This window comes from Eriocheir sinensis, chromosome 4 (assembly GCF_024679095.1).
Source record: "Eriocheir sinensis breed Jianghai 21 chromosome 4, ASM2467909v1, whole genome shotgun sequence".
Lineage (NCBI taxonomy): Eukaryota > Metazoa > Arthropoda > Malacostraca > Decapoda > Varunidae > Eriocheir > Eriocheir sinensis.
In genome coordinates, this window is record NC_066512.1 from 27,844,577 (window position 1) to 27,864,135 (window position 19,559).

Sequence of the window (19,559 nt, forward strand, 5' to 3'; positions counted from 1 at the left end):
TCTAAATGTCAAAAAGTATATATATATATATATATATATATATATATATATATATATATATATATATATATATATATATATATATATATATATATATATATATATATATATATATATATATATAATAAGAATTTACCAAGACCATCCAGACTCCAAATTTACGTCCTGGTTTTCTAAAATCCAAATGCTTCAAGGCTGGCCGGTCAGGACAACAGTGCAGTGGTTTTGTTCCATACATGTGCTGCTGGCCGGAGGGGTGTGTGCCCACTGACGAACACACAGGTCTTCCCAACTTTATGATAGTTTGTGTAACAATATTTTGCTCTTACGATCGTCAATCATTGGTTAGCTTTGTTCTCTTTACAATCCATCTAGCTCGCTTTTACGATTGGTTCAGTCTATTTATGCTATTAAATGTATTTATTTATTTTGGTAATGCTGACATTACTGTATAGTCCATAAACCATCGTTATTATTTAGTATGATGAGTTTTAGGTCACATAATATGAGTCCAGGACTGCATCTCTATTGATTAAACCTCAAGTTCGTTATACGGTAGTTTTGGTTCATGATCACTTTTCGAGAAGGTAACCCAATCATAAAGCGGGGGATACCTGTGCACTGCGTGCTACCGGAGAGTGACGCTGGAGAGGAACATGACACTGGTGGCTGGTGACCCCTGAGCTGTGGTGGAGGTGAGGGCAGCAGCAGACAAGGCTTAGTGCTGGCAGGGACCTCTGGGGGACTTGCTCCTGTAGTCACCATTAGCCAACTAACCTCCCAAGTCCTGCCCCCAGACAGGCATTATTTTTGTTGTCTTTGATAGAAGAAATACATACATAAACCATGAAATAATGTTATAATAATGAGGTCAGTTTAGTGTAATTCCCACACCCTGTCTTCTCTCTCATTCTTAACCCAAAGTAGCATTGGTGACTTTTCTTATTGACTTCAACTCAAGTTTCTTTTTACATGAATTTTAGTCACCCAAAATATCACCCTCTTCTTCTTGTCACTGAACGTCCTTATTTTCCCTTATGGGGATCCCTGATGATCACATAGTCTCTCCTTCGTGATGTTCATCCTTCTCATGTCTTTCTCCACACACTGCCTCCAGGTCTTCTTTTGTTTTCCAGTTGGTGTCCTCCCTTCTACCTCTACTTCCACGGATCTTCTGAGTACCATCTACATAACATGATTTCATGGTTTATGTAATTTCTAATCAAAGACAACAAAAGTAACTTAAGAATGAGGGAAGGACATGGGAGACAAGTTGACAAGTGGCAGCTTTAGTAACTCCTCCAGAGGTCCCCACTTGTAATTCAATCTTGTAAGTTCCCTTTAATTTTCTGAACTCTTCTCACAAAAGGATGAAACTTTGAAAACTTTATATGCCTTGCCTTGAACTCTGTTATGCTTATCAGCAATAGTTATGTGCCCCAACTGTGTGTGTGTGTGTTAAATCCTTACACTGCTGCATCTGATGGAAGGCAGCAGGTATCAAGCTGGCAATGTTTTATCATTTTACACATATAATGAGTCTCCCGCTGAATTTGTACTGCCGTGCATTTCCCCCCTGCTGCGTGTCCCCCCCTGCCGTGCCAGCCAGAGGTGCCAGGTTCCCTCCAGCCTTGGGGTGGATGACAAGGAGTCCTGCCTGGTGGAGCATTACAGTAAGGCCAATGAAAGTGGAGCGAGTGAGTGTACTGCCCCTGAGGTACTGCAAGACTGGCTGAAGCTTGGTGCTAGCCCGGCCTGCTAGACGCCCAGCACGTTGCCAAGCCAGTGGCTGTGGCGCTCCCCAAGGGTGCGCTGATACGACTGGCTCTTGAGAGATCTGTTGACCAGGTCCCTCTCAGCCAGCAGCACGGCACTCCAGTCGCTGTTCACAGTTTCCACGCAGGACCTTTTGAGGGCCGGCGGCGGCGGGGAGGCAGTGCGCTGTGGCGGCGCGGTGTGCAGCAGCAGGTCCTGCACTCGCTGCAGCAGCACTCGCCGGTGGCAGAACAGCGCCTCGTGGCCTGGGTACTGCTCTATGAGGTCACGGTTGAACTCCAGCTCAGCCGAGTACAGCTCCAGGGGGGTGGAGACTGACGGCACCACCTCCGTCAGGCTGGCCAAGGCCCCCTCAGCTGCCATTGTCACCATGGTGGCCAACAGGTACTGGAGGTAGTGAAGGCCACTGTGCTCGCTGACATGTGTCCTCACCCAGCGGTGGCATGCCTCGTACTCGCTGCGGCACACCTCGGCCAGGCCAGGCGGCCGCTCCGTCAGCTGCTGCAGCACCCACAGGCGGTGGTTCCAGGCGTGGTAGTTGTTCTGGTGCTTGTCGGCCGTCCAGCTGCACACTTCCAGCTCCCCCACCAGGAACCTGCAGCCTGGCTTCTCCTCCGGGCCGCTGCCGTTGTGGTGGTCAGTGGCGCAGGATGGTGGCGGTGGTGGTGGTGGTGTGGGGGCCAGGATGTGGTGGAACAGCCACTTGCGGTGCTGGAATACCTCCATGCACTTGGGTTTGCGAGACAGCACCAGGCGGGTGAGGTGCAGGTCCGTGTCTGCCGAGAGGCTGCCACGCTGCAGCAGCTGCTTGCGGATGTTCCAGAAGGTGGCCACCTCCGGGGCCACCAGCAGGCAGAACTGTGTCCAGCGCAGCAGCGGGCCGGGGTCTGGGGCACAAACACACCCGTGTAAACAAACAGGCAATGTACGAGTGTCTCAGTAATGGGATAATGACATTTACAGACACACGTGCATGTCTGTCTGCTGAAAGGAAAAAGTCTTCACGCACACACACATGAAGCTATTTGTAAGTACATATGAGATGCATCTCCCAGGCCAGTGTTCTCCTGGTATAAGTGTGTCCAGGTTGTTAAGCAACACTAGGTAGAAGGGAAGACCTACCTTGTATCCTCTTGACGCGCCGTGCCTTGAGGATGTGGGCATGGGCATGGGCGTACACGTGCTTCATGCACCAGGACTCCAGACCCAGCTTGTGCTCCACACTCACCACGGGTGATCGGTTCACCTCACCCGGCGAGAACACGATGTCAAACTCGTCCCTGGCAAGCATATTGAGGCTGATGAGTGAGTGGTTTGTGTCCGTTGCCGGAATGGACTTTTAATGCTAAATACAATACAGCTCAGTGTGAAAGTTATATAGGTAGCCTACATAAAATTTGGTGCAAGAGAACTGTGTGATATTGGAACTGGACTGGAGCTATAGTGATTCATTATCAAGGGTTGTATGTGGTAAGGCATGGCAGTCTGAACTAACAAAACTCTTGCAAAAATGTTAAATTAATCCCTGTCTCTATGATCCATCTGTCTGTCTGTCTGTCTGTGAGTTTTCTGTGTGTCTTCATCCATTTATCAGTAAGTCTAAGTGATTTTCTTTCTGTCTGTCTTTGTCTCTCTGTCCTTACAGCAGTGGGTCCTGGCTGATGAGGGAGTCCAGCTTCTTGATGATCCTCTCACAGGTAGCTTCTTCCATCTTGGGGCTCTGGGGTCTGTTGCTGCCTGAGAAGGTATTATTATTATTATTATTATTATTATTATTATTATTACTATTGTTATTATTATATATTATTATTATCATTATTATTATTATTTATGAGATTCATGAAAGGGCATCAAGGGAGAAAAAAAAATGACAGACCCAAACAGAGGAGTCCCCCTCGCTGAGCAAACATGGATATGAAAAAAATAAAGAAACAGTGGCAGTAAATGAGAGATGAAAAATAAAAGAAACTGTGACAGTAAGTGAGATGAGGGGTATCACAAGATATTACTGCAGATGCTTGGCAGAAATGTGATCAAAGTAATATGATAATAGGAATAGTTTTATTACACCCAATGGCATGTATAAAAAAAGAAACTAGCAAAAGATGTTTACAAAATACAGAGTATATATACTATTAATTAATACTGACACTAGAAAATTAATGAAACCCTGTCTATATATGCCTCCAAACACATCTCTATCTGGCTCTCTCTATGTCCTGTCTTCCACAAGTATTAAGGTCAACAAAACAAGGACTGGTGGTAGTGGAGGTAAGGTCAAGCGGTACACACAAGATGGAAGGGAAGCCTTGGGGATGCACTAGGAAGACTCTCAATTTACACCTTCACCTTCACACAACAACTAAACTAAGGGAAGTAGATGAATGTAAGGAAATATATATAAAGAAGAATAAAAATGAAGAAGAAAGGAAAAAATTGAATGAACTGCAAGCAAAGGTAAAGGAGAAGAATAGTGCAAGAACAGAAGAGGAAGAAAATTTTTTGGGGGGAGAGTTTTGGGAGACAGGGTAAAGAAATGGTACTGCGACTTCGGACAAAAAGTTGATAAAAAGTTGACATGTTGATATCTCGTGGCCAGTTGCAACAAGCTAGATGATTTTAGTGTCAGAATTTGTCTTTTGCCTTATAGTTTTCGAATAATAATGTTGTTTTCTTGAGACATGTTTCTGTTTTGAAAACAAGCACAATATGTGTTTTTGAGATTTCGTAAAAATTTACCTCCCTTCGAAAACTTCTTCTGGCAGGAACGATCTGTATTACACAGAGGTGGGCACGGTACTGAAAAATCAGTAGTGCAGTTGTGGTACTTTTTCCAGAGTAGTGCGGTAGCGGTAGAGCAGTTCCATTTTTTTCTTTCCCAGTGCGGTACGCGGTGTGCGGTATTGCGACTGTAACTGTGAGGCTTGGGTCAGTATTCTCAGATGCTTCTGCCTCTCACATCAACCATTTCCAAAGTCCAAAAAGGAGGTTAATCGAGTCCTCATAAATGTTCTTAACGTTTATGGTACAGAAGCTTCATCAAAATACAACCAGGGTCAAAAAACTACCCAAGGAAAAGCAACTAGTCCTAAAAAGCCTTGTTGAATAAGTGTGCTTGGGTGCTGAAATGTTTAAGAATACGACCTTTGGCCTAAAACATTCAGAAATCAAATAAGTAAACTTATAGTACCCCAGCCTCCTTAGATTATTCTTTTTTTGCAGCACGGGAGGCAGCTCAAGGGCAAAAAACAAAAACAGCAACACAGACTTTTCGTCCGTTTTTCATTTTGACAGTAGGAAAATGCACCCAGAAATGTCAATTTTTCAACCCCCCAAATTTGGCTTACTTTATTTGCCACTTGCCCCTCTTCAAGTGGCTATAAAGGTCCACATTTAGTGGAAAAAGACCCCCCTTTGTACAGCTATAGGTACGGCCCTGAAAGAACGATACCAAGTCCTGCTACATGGCAAAATAGCATTCTCTATGCCTGTGGGGAAGCCTCACACCTCCACTCCAGCTAAAACCACCTTTAGAATACTTGTGGTTGAGAACAGTGATGTTCTTTTCTGACACAGCTTCTTATGTAACCACTGTTATTTGATTTGCCTCTTCTAGGCAAACCTGGTATAAGCTGCGGCTAATACATAAATAAACGTAGCCAATTCGCATAAGATCAAGCTTCTGAACAGTGCCGCCCACCACGCCCACATGTCACAACCACCCCGCCCTGTGCGCCGAAACCCTGCTGGACTCTCCTTACTTTATGACACCGCCTGGGAGGGAACGCTGCGGGTTTATTATATGCTGACAGTCCCCCTCACGTGCTGGCCTGTGTAAAGTAACGCCCCATAACGGTCCAAGACGTGAAATAGTGAAGGTTTGGGGCTTACCGAACGCTGGAGGGGTGGGGGGCGAGGCTTTGTTGTTGTTCTTGCTCTTGCTCTTGCTGTACAGGTGACCCGTTGGAGAGTCAGGCCTTCGTATCGGCACAACCTGTAAAAATAAAACAAAACAAGCAGTATCCATTACAAATCTTCCAATTCCCTATGTCTTGCACTATAATTCTATAATTCTCTTCTATAATTCTCTCTGTTGATCCATGTTCTTGGTGGTTTTGGTCTCGGTCTGGGAGGTCCTGGATTCCCTCTCTCCTGTAGGATGTTTCGAGGGCAGAGAACCGTATTGATGACAGGTGAGTCTTTTGCTACCATACTAACGACCTAACTATCTAAAGGCTCAAGGGAACAATAACTACCCAATACTTTCCTTTTTTTATTTTCCATTCTCTTTCTTCCTCTCCTTTTCTCTTATTTTCCTTTCCTTACCTTGTCCATTTTAATTATTTTTGGTCTTTGTATTATTTGTCTCTTCCAGAATTTATAAATGTTTTTGGTTCCTACTATTGCTACTTGGTAATCTGCTTTCTTCCCCTTATACTAGCTACTAGATTCTATTTCTTGTTCCTCATTTGCCTATTCTTTCTTTTCTTATATTAATACAACTTGTTCTTCATCTGCTTATTCCTGTTCTTCATGTATTCTTTCTTTTCTCTGCTTATTCCTGTTCTTCATCTATTCTTTCTTTTCTCTGCTTATTCCTGTTCATCTATTCTTTCTTTTCTTATACTACAACTTGTTCTTCATCTGCTTATTCCTGTTCTTCATCTTCCTATTCTTCCTCTTCCTTAAATTTCCTTTCATCTTCCTATTCTGCTTCTTAGTATGTCTTATAGTTCAGTTACCTTGCTCTTGTTTTCTTTCCCCTGAGGATGAAAATTATGTCGAAAGCAATCATATTTTTATTGTCGTCTATTTTTTATAATACATGTGTTGCCATTATTATCATCACTTCAAAACTCTTTATATCATCAACCTGTATCACTCTGCTGCAGGACACAGGCTTTTCCTAATCATGTTCATTCACTTCTTGTCATGTAAATCATCTCTATATATTACCTTGATTTCATGTGTATGGTATCCTCTTGGGGCTTCTTATATCTCTAATTTCTGTCTCTTTTCTTCCTATCTATCTTTCTCTCTTTTACATATGTGACCTCACCATTGCCATTTTCATTCATTTGTGTCATGTAAATGCTCCGTATACTTATTTCATCACACCATCTGGATACCAGCCTCATCGTGTGTCTTTTTAATACATCTTTTTGTCCATCTCTTGTTCTCTCCTCCAGATGTGTCCTGAACATTGCCATTTTCATTTGTTTCTGTCATGTAAATGCTCCATATACTTATTTCATCACATCATCTGGATACTGGCCTCATCGTGTGTCCTTTTAATATATCTTTTTTGTCCATCTCTTGTTCTCTCCTCCAGACGTGTCCTGAACATTGCCATTTTCATTCGTTTCCGTCATGTAAATGCTCAAATACTTTTTATTTCATCACACCTTCTGTAGAACAGTTTTCCCTTGCGTCTATTTATATCTCCTATTTCCTTGTCTCTCTCTTTTTGTCCATCTATTCTCCTCTCGTTAGTATGTGTCCTGACCATTGCCATTTCTTCCTTTTGATTACCTTTGTCACATCCTTCACTCATTGTTCTCTTATCCATTTGCAGTTTCTCTTCTCAATTACAGTCACACACAATCTGTTCCTCTTCATGCACTTATCAACTTTCCATTAACTTAGTACTTTTTTTCTAACGTTTATCTTCCGCAAACACACAACTCTCAGCGATCATTTTGTCTCACTCACTTGTGTTGCACTAAGGACTTGAGCTTGGGTGAAATACTGCGAGATACAACCTAGCTAAGTGTGGTTGATGCTGCAATCACAGGACCTCCTTGCTGTGTGTTGTGCATGCATGTGTGTGTGTGTGTGTGTGTGTGTGTGTGTGTGTGTGTGTGTGTGTGTGTGTGTGTGTGTGTTTGTGGGTGAGAAAAGGCACACAGTAGTAATGATGGCCAGCTTAAAGGTATCTGCTGCAGTCCTGTTGCCACCAAACTACTGAAGAGAATAGTTTTCGGAGATGCAGTGAACCCGCCTGACGTGGAGAGTCTCTGAAACTCACTCAATGAAGGGGGTACCTCTTTGGCTGACTGGTTAAGAAGTGGCTATTCCATCTAGTTGGTCATGGGTTGGATCCCCAGCACCGGTAAATCCCATTTCGGCTCTGGGTTGATTTCTCGTGCGTTTCATGACGTGTAGGAGTCAGAAAAGTGAAATTCAGTGTCATTACAAAGATGTAAAACTCATGATGCAATATGCCCTAAATCACTCATCACTCATCAAAGCTCCTATTTCATGTAGAGGCAGGGCAGGGAGGCAAAAGTAAACAGTGTAATATTTTTGATGAGTGTTCTGTGCAAAAAGGTTGAGGTGGGGATACACTGCGCTGTGTGGTACAAGCCGTGCCATAATAATCAGTTCTCACATCTCTGATGCACAACACTCACTCGCTCGCACTGTTAAAGATCAGGTCCATTCTGATCCCACTTTGCTAAGCGTTCGGTGTCAAACTTTTCAAATGTCCATCGCTGCGTGTCCTTGGCGGAGTCGCAAATGGACACAAACACTTCCTTATTGCCCGGGTTGCTGTCCAGACACCGAGGGTTCCCACCGTGCAGCAGCCATTTCTGGGCCTGTCAAAGAGCAATGTCAGGCTCAGTATTGCATGACTTGATAAAGAACAACACAGCCTGGCACCTGTACAGTAAAGCAATGTCAGGGTCAGTGTTGCATGGCTTGATACAGAACAATACAGCTTGGCACCATTACAGGCAGGTACCCTATGTCAACAGCTTTGTTCCTCTGCCTGTAACCTCTTTACTGTGACAACATGAAGGCCATGGCCATCAGGGGAAAATAAAAGATTGATATACACCCAAACAGAGTCACCTCAATAAGATAATGACAGTAAAGTAATGAGAAGAATAAAAAAAATACGGTCAGCACTCACTGGGTCATATCTCCAGAGCTGGTTGCCCCCCATGCCGTGACAGTTATAGAGCAGCACCGGGGCGCTTGGGTCACCACTCGACACATCCCAGCAGACGGAGCGGCGGCCCGGCCTAATGTCCCGGTGCCAGGTGAGGTGCAGGACTTGCTCACCACTCTGGCCGCACTCCTCCAGGCCGAAGCGCTCCCCGTGGTGCCGGAAGCGGGGGTCCACACACAGCCCCGGACTGGCCACACTCTGGATCTGTGGAGGCAGTGAGTGGCAGGTGATGGTGCAGGAACTTGAACCCTCACAAAGACTCTGGAGAAAAGGCTAAGAAGTGTGCTAAGAGTTTAAGAAATGTGCTAAGAGGTTAAGAAATGTGCTAAGAGGTTAAGAGGTGTGCTAAGAGGTTAAGAAGTGAGCTAAGAGGTAAGAGGTAAAGTTTGGTGCACAAGCTTTATCTGTGTGTGGCCTCATTGCTCATGTCCGTCACACTGGTGCTTGAGCCTGTGCTGGGCAGGACCTAAGAACCCATTACCCCGGGACACGGCCAGAGTGACATCCGTATTACCACAGTTTACCTTCCCAAGTTTTTTTCAGGTACTCATTTACTGACCAGCCCAAAAGGGAGGATGAATAGCTGGGTGAGCTGCACCTCAACTGCCTAGGCTGGGATTAAAACCCAGGCCCTGTGATTTGTAGCTAGGCATGTTAACCACTGCACCACGGAGATTAAAATGCTGGGTGCAGATGGCAGGGAGAAACCGGAAGCGTGCATCATGGATTAGACAAACATAGCAGATGGTTTAGTGAGACTATAAAATAAATGGACTTGGGCAGGTTACAGTGTGCAAGGAAATGATAGCAAATGGACAGGAGACTGGCCTTTAATGATATGGCTGAGGAAAAATAACTGTGTCAACAATACTATTATTCTGCTATCTGGTCACCATACAGAAAAAAGGATATAAGTTAGTTTTAAAGGATGCAAAGAGCTGGAAAATAATTGGCGCCAAGCTTAGCACAGCTGTCGTAAGATGAGAGATTGGATATCTTTAATTTGACAAAAGTGGAAGACAAAAGAGAAAGAGGAGACTTAATTATGATTTTTAAGTCAGTAAGGGGACTAGACTAGACGAGTTGGACAGGGAGGATCTTCTGACTAGAGATACTGGAAGAAATAAGAGGTCATGAGTACAAATCTAAGAGGATGAGATGTGTTAATAATGAAAGAAATTTAGGTTGCCATATAGAAGTAATGAATGAACTGGGTGAGGCAGTGCAGGCGAGGACGAGTCATGACTTTAATGCTAAGCTGGATAAAAGTGGAGATGTAGACAGGATAAGAGGAGACCAACCCTAGTCCTCTATACAATTAGGTAAACACACACACACACACACACACACACACACACACACACACACACACACACACACACACACGAATAGTTTTTTGCCGACAGGAGCAGCTACTGACCCCCCAAGAACAAGGAAGATAAGGGTTGTGGGCTGAGAGGTTCTGGCCTTACCCACGCATTGGTCCTCTGAAATAAAAAATAAGCTCTTTCCAGGAGGGTGCTGGCTGGTGATCATGAGTCCTGTACATGATTAAAGTGTAGGTGAATGACACACACACACACACACACACACACACACAGACACACACATGCACAGAGGGAAGTGTATCATAGGCCCTCTCCTCTGAAATAGAAAAAAAGCTCTTTCCAGGAAGATACTTGGTGTCAGTCACAAGTCCTGCATGTGATTAGACTAGGGGTGAATGGCACACACACACACACACACACACACACCACACACACACACATACACACACACACAGATGAGAGTATATTATTGGTGCAAGAACCATAGCAAAGCAGAAGTTGAGAAAGACCTGGGCGGGGTCGTACAACAAAACCTTTCCCCAGAGAAGCGAAGACACTAGAAAACTGGAGAACACTTTAAGTTGCTTACAAATATTAAAGTGGCATTTACCTACACGGCTGAGGAGATGCAAAGAATGCTGACAACATCTATGAGCAAGACTAGAATATGCATCAGTGGCGTGGTCACCTTGCCTGAAAAAACACACATACATATGTACACAAGTTGGAGAGAGTGCAAAGGGCAACAGAAATGACACCAAGCTTAAAAGAACTGAAGTATAATGAGACACTTAGCAAACTGGAGCTGCCAACACACTGCAAGAAGGGAGAAAGAGGTGACTGACACATATCATTCAAGCTCACGAATGGCCTGGAACACAATGATGATAAAGATAGCGGAGGACAAGGGGACATCAACACAAACCAAACACATCATAAATATACATCAACCCTTAGATGGCGGCAGTATTTGAAGAGTAGCTCCCCCCAAAATGAATCGTCTATGTGTAGTCACTGCCGACCTAAGGACCGCAGCATAAATATAGTTACGCCACATAAGAGACGTTTTAACTATGGAAGTGTCGTTATATTTCTGCCATATAAAACTGACTGACTGAATTTTGGACTGTCTATATATAGCTCCACCACTGTCTAAGGGTTAACCATACCATTCAGATTCACAAAGGGTCTGGAACATGTCAATGGTAAAGACTCGTTGTTAAGGGATGACAAGACGACACGAACACAATTTAAACAAGTCAACACATATACTTAACACATCATTCAGACTCACAAAGGGCCTGGAACAAAGTGACCACAAAGACTTGCTGGTAAGGGATGGCAAAACGACAAGGGGACATGAACACAAATGCAACATATCATAAACACACATTAAACCTATCATTCAAACTCACAAAGGACTGGGAACAAGTAGACGGAACAGACTCGCTGGTAAGGGATGGCAGGAGGACAAGGAAGAGGACATGAACACAAATCAGACATATCATAAACATACATTAAACCAATCATTCAGACTCACAAGGGGCCTGGAACAAGGAGACAGGGAAGACTTGCTAGTAAGGGACACAGGAATGACAAGGAGGAGGACATGAACACAAATCAGACATATCATAAACATACATTAAACCAATCATTCAGAGTCACAAGGGCCTGGAACAAGGAGGCAGGGAAGACTTGCTAGTAAGGGACACAGGAATGACAAGGCAACAGGAACATAAATGAAACTAAATCAAGGAAAAGAAGATTAAGAAAGGATGTAAGGAAATTCGGCTTCCCCAACAAAATCATTGACACTTGGAAGACTCTGGACGAGGAGACAAACAGAACAAAATAATACAAAATAATGGATTGAAAAGTAGAGAAATAAAGAAAATAATAAGGACGAAACAACAAAATAATGGAACAAAAAAAGAGAAGATAATGAGAACAAAACAGAACAAAATAATGGAATGAAAAGTAGACAAGAAAATAATAACAAAAGAAGAAAATAATGAAACACACAAAAACAATAGAAAAGAATATAATAAGAACAAAATAATGGAACAAAAAAAAAGCATATAAAAAAAAAAAAAGTAATTAAAACATCCACAAATTCAAGGCAAAAGTGGACCAAAAAGCAGAAATGGAGACATGACACCCCGAGGTTAATTTATATCCTGTACATTATCGCTAGGCAAGCACACACATCCGCCCCCCACACACACACGCACACACCTTCCCGCTGGCAAAGTCCGGAGGCTCGACGGGGGGATACACTTTGGTGAGGTCGAAGGCCACCTCCTTCATGAACCAGCTGAAGGGTTGGCACTTGAGGCGCTCCCGGATGGCTCGCTGCTCCGTCAGGTCGCCCGGGTTGATGCCGCGGTAGGAGGGGCGTCTCTTGTATAGGTATTCGGCGTACTCATCCATCCACACCTCGGCAACGCGGCGGTAGTTCTGGCGGAAGGGACGACATTGAATACACAAGGACATAAAGAGATAGAGGAAGGACAGTTGGCCGTGAATTGATGAGGGAAAGTGGAAGGACATACTAGGGATCATACAACACAGAGAAAAATTGGACACATTCAAGCACACATACAAGACAAATACAAGGGACAGGGGAAGGACAAGGGGACATGGGCATACAAAGGGACATGGATACCCAAGGACAGTGGAGGACAAGGGGACAAGAACAACTGATATTGGAGGAATAAGGGGACACAAACATAAGGTAATAAATAAGTTTGGCTTCCCCATTAAAATCATTGATACACTTGGAACAGTCTGGTCAGTAAGGTAAATACACAAGAATCTCAAGAGACTACAAGAAGCTAGTCTGTCTACAAATGGTGGCTCCGAGGAATCGGTTAATAAATTCTGGGTGGGTAGTTCAGGGAAAAGGAAGGACACTAATCAAAGAATGCATATCAAGCTTATTCAATCCCTCTTTCTCTCTCTCTCCGTTTCAGCCCATGTCCCCCTCAAGGTTGCCTCACCCTGCCGACAAAGTCTCCAACGCCTGGGTTCGGGAAGGGAGCAAACTTGCGATAGATGTGTCCGATGCGAGAGCACGGCGCGTCCACCATGGTGCCGCCACACTGCCAGATCTGTGGAGCCCAAGAGGAGAATACATCACAGCGCACAGGATAATACACGTGATGATAAGAGCCACAACAAGAGATTAGAGAAAAGTGGAAGCAAACTACTCTGCCTCACCTTGAAGGACAACTCGTACTGCTCCCCGCCCCAGATGTCCAGGCCAGGGTCATAGCCGCCCAGCTCCCAGAAGAACTTGGTGCTGATGGCAAACAGTCCCCCGGCCATCACGGGGCTCCTGGGGACACAAACGCCACGAGTCATTGCCCCAGCCTAGAATCTACAAATGGCAGTTCCCCAGAATCAATGAATCATCATTTTCCCTCGTTTTTCATGAAGATATCAAACCCCCATTTTAAACTTTATAGTATTTGTATGAACTCTGTAGTATATGTTCGTTTTGTTCCACTCATTCTCTGCCCTTTCTTCTTCTTGTTCAACATCCTTACTTTCCCTTATGGGGTAGGATGGGCTATGAGTCTCTCCCACGTCTCAACATCAACTTCTATTCAAATAAGTGAATCAAGCAGATAGACAAAGACATGAGTCGAAGCAGAACGAATATCGGAAGCACCAACACATCAATGGGGAGGCAGCAGCAGGACACACGCACACACACCTGAAGGGCTCGGGCATGTTCTCCTTGTCCTGTGGCAGCAACGGCAGACGCTTGTAGAACAGCTCCCAGTCGAAGGCCCCGCGAGCCCCTTCGTCCTGCGCCCGGTATGCGAAGGTCTCAAAATCAATGACGTCAATGAAGGGACAGACACACGTACGGTAATCCTTTGCGATGGGCTCTGCAGGAGGATGAGACAAGGGCCCGTGTTATTATTAAACATATCAGCACCACAGTTCGCCTGTTTGAAAAGCCTCCCGTAGAAGTTGCTGGGATTTTCATGGACTGTTTTGAGATACTAGTGATAGTTTTACACAACTTCTGCATGTTGAATGAGATAAATAACCCATGAAACCCTGATCAGTCTACTTTGTGGCTTTGGGAAATAGTCGTAATGGGAGCCCGATAAATTTAAGAATGTGGACTCAAACTACAAACTATGGAAACTGATCTTACTTGTATTTTTTTCTATCTTGTTTTCCCTTGCTCAGTCTCCTATGCTGCATGCAAGAATACTCCACCCCCTCTCACCCAGCAGTGGAGGAAGCCAGTTGGTGGTGCACTCTGTGTGGGAGTCCAGGAAGATGAGCACCTCGCCCCGAGCAGCCCTCGCCCCGGCCAGCCGCGCCCGGATCAACCCCGAGCGCTTTTCCAGGTGGATGACCCGCACTTTGGGGAGGTGGGCCTGCAGGTAGTCATCAAGCTTGGCCTTCAGGAACCCTAGGAGAGGTGGAAACGGCGAGATTATAGTCTGGTAACTTATTGAGCTTAAAAAAGGTTCTTATCTAATTTCTGCAACTGGTTTTCTTGTACATTCTGTAATTTGTAAGCTGCTTTTATCATGTTTTTATGTACACTACCAGGCCAAAACAAAACTACAACCACTACTACTACTATCATAATTATTATCATTATATTTACTTTCATCTAAGTCAGCATTTCACCCTAAGTGCCGGCATCATCCACCACTACAATTATCATTATTACCACATCTAATTTTACCTAAGTGGCTCACATTTAGTGTTGGCATCATCCACCACAACAACTACTACTACTATTACTACTTAACCTGCTTTTATATAACCTAGCGGCTTACCCTTAGTACTTGCGTCATCCACCAGGATCACCTCGAGCAGCAGGGCGTCGGGGGAGCGTGTGACAGCCGAGACAGCCGTGCGGAGGAGGGTGGACCAGTGCTCGTTGTGGAAGGGCACCACCACCGAGGCACGGGGCAGGTCGGCCAGGTACACCTTGTCCCGACACCTATGACCGAGGGTGTTTTGTTTTTATACCCACAGACACTCACTTATTCACTTACAGATACTTATAGATGATTTCCAGTGCAGGGTCATCTAAAGGCCCCTCTCCGATGGACTCTTTTCTCTCCTCCTATTTCTTCCTTTCTCCCTGATTTTCCCTCTTCCTCCTCCTTCTTTTTTCTCTGATGCCTTTCCTCCTCTTTTTCTTTCTTTCACTCTTTATCTCTTCCATGGTTCCTCCTCCTCCTTCTCTTACTTCTTTCCTCATTTTTCTTCCTCCCATCCTGCCTCCTCCTCCTTCACCTCCTCTTTCTCTCACTTCTAATCCTTCTTCCCTTCCTCCTTCTCCTCTTTCTCTTACTCTTATTAGTTCCTTCCTCCCTGGCTACTCCTCCTCCTCCTCCTCTTTTTCTTCCTACTCCTTTTTTCTCCCTTCCCCTATTTCTTCCTCCCTGACCCCTCTGCACTCACTTAGGGTGGCGGAGGTCGTGCAGGGAGCGGTTGAGGGCAATGTCATCCGAGGCCCGAGCGTTGAACCCGTTGACCTTGTACAGCTGGTCCCTTTCTCCGGCAAGGTGCGCTGGGAGGTGGTAGGCCAGGCCCTGCTCCCCAGGCCCTGAGCGTCGGGCCTCGGCAGCCAGCATGGAGTAGTCGTTCCAGTCCTTGTAGCCAGCAGGGATGGGCTGGACCACTGAGGGGAAAGGACGGTATGACGAATGGTATCGGGTATCAGCAGAGCCATAGAATTGGAGTTTGGCCAACTTGAGAGGTATGAAGAAATGAAGACACTGGGTAATTAAATCATGAATCAGATGTTGGACAGAATAGGAATGAGTTTGAGAAGTACTATCAAGACATCTCTCCAGTCAAAACTGAACCTCTCTTCTGGCTAATCATTATATTTTCTTTTGTTGGAGCAGTACTTTGCTTTTTTTTTCCTAATTTTTTTTGTCCTCTAGCTGCTTTCTTTACTGTATAAATAAAAAAAGCTCAAAGACTCAGCTGAGATGTTTATTTTTTTCCCTTGAGGTGGTTCCTTAACTGTAAATAAGTGTTCTAAGAGCCAGCTGGGCCTTGTGAGCCATCCCTAAGTACCATGATTGTCCAGGCTGTCGTGTGGGTAGACCAGCTTTTCCCTGTCATCGGCTGGGGGGGCCACTGGCTGCTGGGGTGGCAGGGGTGGTACCTCGCGCTTGTTGGGCTGTGCTGAGTGGCCGCTCTGCAGGTTGTGGCGCATCACGATGTACACGCCCGCCGCCAAGGCCAGCAACCCCAGGCCCACCTTCAGGCCTTGCCGCATGTTACGACGCAGCCTCATCCTGGCTAGGAGCTGTGGGAGGGAATGGTCTTAGAATTGGTGGTTTCAGCTTAATGTGTCTACTCACTGAATACACATATATAAAAAAAAAATAAATAAATAAATAAATAAAAAATAAATAAAAAAAACATTGTAACACACTGGTGGCTGAGGCTACTATTTGCTGTGCAGTTATGTAACATATGGCCACTGAAATAGTAACCTACCACTGCTAAAATGGCAAACAGTTGGTGTTTAATTAGACCTTCAAATCTCAGTGAAATAATTAAGAATAACTGAACCTGCCATGGCTAATATAGTAACCAGTTGCTGTTTAGTCGTCTATTGAAATTTAAGAGAAACAAGCAATTTGTGACAGAAATGGTCATCAGAGTGATGCTTAAGTTGGTATTCTTAGACACTTCTGCCTCTAATATTGTTTAATTCTAAATGCAAAAAATGGGGTAAAATGCATCCTCATGAGTGTTTTTTGATACTCATGATACAAAGACTTTGTCAAACCAACACCAGGCTCACAAAACTACCCCAGGAATACCCCCTACAACTCCCATGAAAGCCTTATTAAATGTGTGCTTGGTCGCCAAAATGTTTAAGAATATGGACCTTAGCACGGTAAGTTTTATAAAAAAATTGTCAACCAGCAGAGTGATGGGTGAAATTCTTAAGTACATACCTTATGTCAAGTAAAGTGATGAATAGCATGAGTTATTACAATAAATCAGAGACAGCATCAACCACCAGCGTGAGGAGGAGGACCTATGAAGTAATACAAACCAATAAAGGTACAAAGAACAAGAAGACAGGTGTAATTTTTTAGTATATACTACCGTATGGTAACCAGAGTGATGATTAGCATGCCTTAAAATAGCATATCAGAAAAAGTGTCAACCACCAGAGTGAGAAGGACCTAAAAAAACATACAGGTCAAAAGAGGAAAAAGACGGGTGTAATTCTTGAGTATAAACCTCATGGCGGTAATTGTGGAGATTCACTACGCGCATCCAAAATACGATATTACGCCTCCATATTATACTTAAGGGACGAAATACATGTCCCTTAACCATAATATGAAGGTGGAAAGACTTAAAGGTAAAGAAAAAGTGGTAAAGGTACTGAAAAGGCATATTATACATACGTGTACTGTTTTGGTGTCGGCGGCGGTGACAGTGTTGCCAACAATCCGGTTAGCGTTGATACGCTAGGTTAGCGATGGTACGTTTAGTTAGCGATTAGCCCACGCATGTGAGACCAGGTTCACCATACGTGGTTATTTTTTTTATTTTAGAACACGCACCTTTACCTAATACTATACCCGGCCCGAACCTTTACAAAACCCTTTGGGAAAATTTTGGAGGCGCGTAGTGAATCTCCACAATTACCCTTATGGCAACCAGAGTGGTGATTAGCATGCATTAAAATAGCATATCAGAGAAAGTGAGAAGGACCTACAAATCAATACAAATTAATACAGGTCAAACGAAGAAGACGGGTATAATTCTTGAGTATACACCTAACCTTTGACAGCTCTGAAGAATTCCGTCTCTTTTTGGCAGGGGTGTGATGGGCCTATGTCACCGCTGCCCCCTGCCTTGGTATGCCCCACGGACCTTCATGCTAGCAGTAGTAGTAGTTCTTGTTGTAGTAGTTCCTTGCCTGCTACTCGTGTCATAAGAGGGCGTGCCAAACAGTCAGCAGAAACTGTTATTCATTTTGAGTCACGTTTAGATAGAGTGTGGAGGGAACAAGAACAAAAGTATAACTATAAGGCCAGTATCTGTGAGTATCTGTGAGTGTCACGTGCAGCAACTGTGGTTCATCCTGGCACTCGGCACTGATATGGCACTGATGAGGTGGCACTCCCGTCCTTCCTGTGGTGCTCAGCAGCCTTGACGGTGCCTCGCGACCCTCCTCTGGCACCCCGGCGGCTCACCATCTTTCACCATTATCATCGTCAAGGCACTCAGTCATAATAACTCCATATATAAGGGTTAATTGCTCCATTACTGGCTTGTTTATCTAATCAGTAGTAATAGTTGTCGGTCGGGAGTTTCGCTTTTGTAACGGCACTCCCTGATGTGTCTACTGGCTGGGTCTATTATTTTCCTCTTTTTCTTTCTTTCTTTTTTCTCTTATTGTCCAAGACTTGTGTACTGTTGCTTTTGTTTCTTCGGTGTGGTCATTTTATTTATTTTTTCCAAGGGTGTCGTCCTCTTCTTCCTCGTAAAGCTGCTGCAGCCTCAAACACTCTTTTCTTTCCTCTGCATAGGCCGAGTAGGAAGTGTCGCAGGTCTTCGTTTTCAGCTTCGCACATATCGCACTTGGTTTCCTTTTGCCGGTGTCTGTTTCTGTCTTTTAGTTGCATGTTGTTTGTCCTGCATCTGAAGAGCACTCCTGAGGCTTGGTTGTTGGTGTATACCTTCTCTTGCCCTCCCAACTCTTGTCTCCATTTTCTATATATCTTAAGGCTTGGTTTCTCATCCATTTGTCTCTTCCATTCTCTTGTATTCTTCTCCCACCGACACCTTGGGCCTGGTCTTGGTGGGTCAGCTGGAGTTGGTAATCCTTGAGTCGCTGTCAGACGCCTCTACCCCTCACATCAACTATTTTCAAAAGCCTAAAAAGGAAACTAATCAAGTTCTAATGAGTGTTCTTTTAGGTTCATGGTACAGAAGAAGGGTCATACTACCACAAGGGTCATAAAATTACCCCTGGAACTGCCCACAACACTTATAAAAAACTTGTCAAGTATGTTTGCTTGGACGTGGCACTGGGTAAAATGCCAAGGTGAATGGACTCCACGGCAGTAGAGTCCCGACACCCTAAGATTTGGACGCCATTCTTGGCCCTGTTTTCGCCGCCCTTTTCAAACGCTAGCACACGCTCTCTTTTGTATTTCTGTTTCACTGCACACTTGTGTCAGACCTGCACAATTTCCTCTAACAGCCAGCTAGGAGCCAGCAGCCAACGAACTCTGGGAAAATAAATAAGGGACAGTTTGTGTCTACATCAACAGGTCTCGCCAATTAACCCACCATTATGCCCTTATACCTCACCATAATTTGGTCAGGAGATTATTATTAGCCTTGCTGACGACCTTGAGAGGCGGTAGCGCTCAGAGGGCCGTGCCAGATTACCGTAGTCGGGGCATCGTACTTTTCGGCTTGTGACTCATAACAATTAAAAGAAAACGCCAAATAATTAACCATTT

At 44.5% G+C, this 19,559-nt stretch overlaps 2 protein-coding genes across 6 annotated transcripts; both read right to left on the bottom strand.

The window, feature by feature from the left end:
• Nucleotides 1-102: 102 nt before the first annotated feature.
• Nucleotides 103-5,814, bottom strand: LOC126981739 (protein prenyltransferase alpha subunit repeat-containing protein 1-like). Of its 3 annotated transcripts, none has more exons than XM_050833213.1 (4): nucleotides 5,668-5,814; nucleotides 3,420-3,513; nucleotides 2,899-3,056; nucleotides 103-2,663 (listed from the first exon to the last, which is right to left on the bottom strand). In XM_050833213.1, exons 1-4 carry the CDS (start codon nucleotides 5,801-5,803, stop codon nucleotides 1,759-1,761), a joined length of 1,293 nt encoding a protein of 430 aa, XP_050689170.1. In that variant the 5' UTR covers nucleotides 5,804-5,814; the 3' UTR covers nucleotides 103-1,758. The 3 variants fall into 3 exon arrangements, with proteins under 3 accessions (XP_050689170.1, XP_050689192.1, XP_050689181.1); XM_050833235.1 differs by lacking the exon at nucleotides 5,668-5,814 and adding an exon at nucleotides 5,538-5,641; XM_050833224.1 differs by lacking the exon at nucleotides 5,668-5,814 and adding an exon at nucleotides 4,516-4,686.
• Nucleotides 5,815-6,560: 746 nt separating this feature from the next.
• LOC126981740 (N-acetylgalactosaminyltransferase 6-like) lies at nucleotides 6,561-18,828 on the bottom strand. Of its 3 annotated transcripts, none has more exons than XM_050833251.1 (11): nucleotides 17,867-18,814; nucleotides 16,129-16,363; nucleotides 15,505-15,724; nucleotides 14,871-15,037; nucleotides 14,306-14,494; nucleotides 13,778-13,955; nucleotides 13,279-13,396; nucleotides 13,059-13,169; nucleotides 12,295-12,516; nucleotides 8,693-8,935; nucleotides 6,561-8,375 (listed from the first exon to the last, which is right to left on the bottom strand). In XM_050833251.1, the coding sequence occupies exons 2-11, from the start codon at nucleotides 16,349-16,351 to the stop codon at nucleotides 8,202-8,204; spliced, it is 1,845 nt and encodes a 614-aa protein (XP_050689208.1). In that variant the 5' UTR covers nucleotides 16,352-16,363; nucleotides 17,867-18,814; the 3' UTR covers nucleotides 6,561-8,201. The 3 variants fall into 3 exon arrangements, with proteins under 3 accessions (XP_050689208.1, XP_050689218.1, XP_050689228.1); XM_050833261.1 differs by lacking the exon at nucleotides 17,867-18,814 and adding an exon at nucleotides 17,487-17,812; XM_050833271.1 differs by lacking the exon at nucleotides 13,059-13,169 and having other exon boundaries at nucleotides 17,867-18,828.
• Between the last annotated feature and the right edge of the window lie 731 nt (nucleotides 18,829-19,559).

What these genes read in the sequence shown, in the direction of transcription:
- LOC126981739 (XM_050833213.1), bottom strand. Translation starts at nt 5,803, where the DNA reads ATGGATACTGCTTGTTTTGTTTTATTTTTACAGGTTGTGCCGATACGA. An exon ending in CCCCACCCCTCCAGCGTTCG is followed by an intron (nt 3,514 to 5,667) that starts GTAAGCCCCAAA and finishes ATACCTTCTCAG; the next exon opens with GCAGCAACAGACCCCAGAGC. An exon ending in ATCAGCCAGGACCCACTGCT is followed by an intron (nt 3,057 to 3,419) that starts GTAAGGACAGAG and finishes TATGCTTGCCAG; the next exon opens with GGACGAGTTTGACATCGTGT.
- LOC126981740 (XM_050833251.1), bottom strand. Translation starts at nt 16,351, where the DNA reads ATGAGGCTGCGTCGTAACATGCGGCAAGGCCTGAAGGTGGGCCTGGGG. An exon ending in TTGGAGACTTTGTCGGCAGG is followed by an intron (nt 12,517 to 13,058) that starts GTGAGGCAACCT and finishes CCCTTCCGCCAG; the next exon opens with AACTACCGCCGCGTTGCCGA. An exon ending in CGGACTTTGCCAGCGGGAAG is followed by an intron (nt 8,936 to 12,294) that starts GTGTGTGCGTGT and finishes CTGCCTCCACAG; the next exon opens with ATCCAGAGTGTGGCCAGTCC.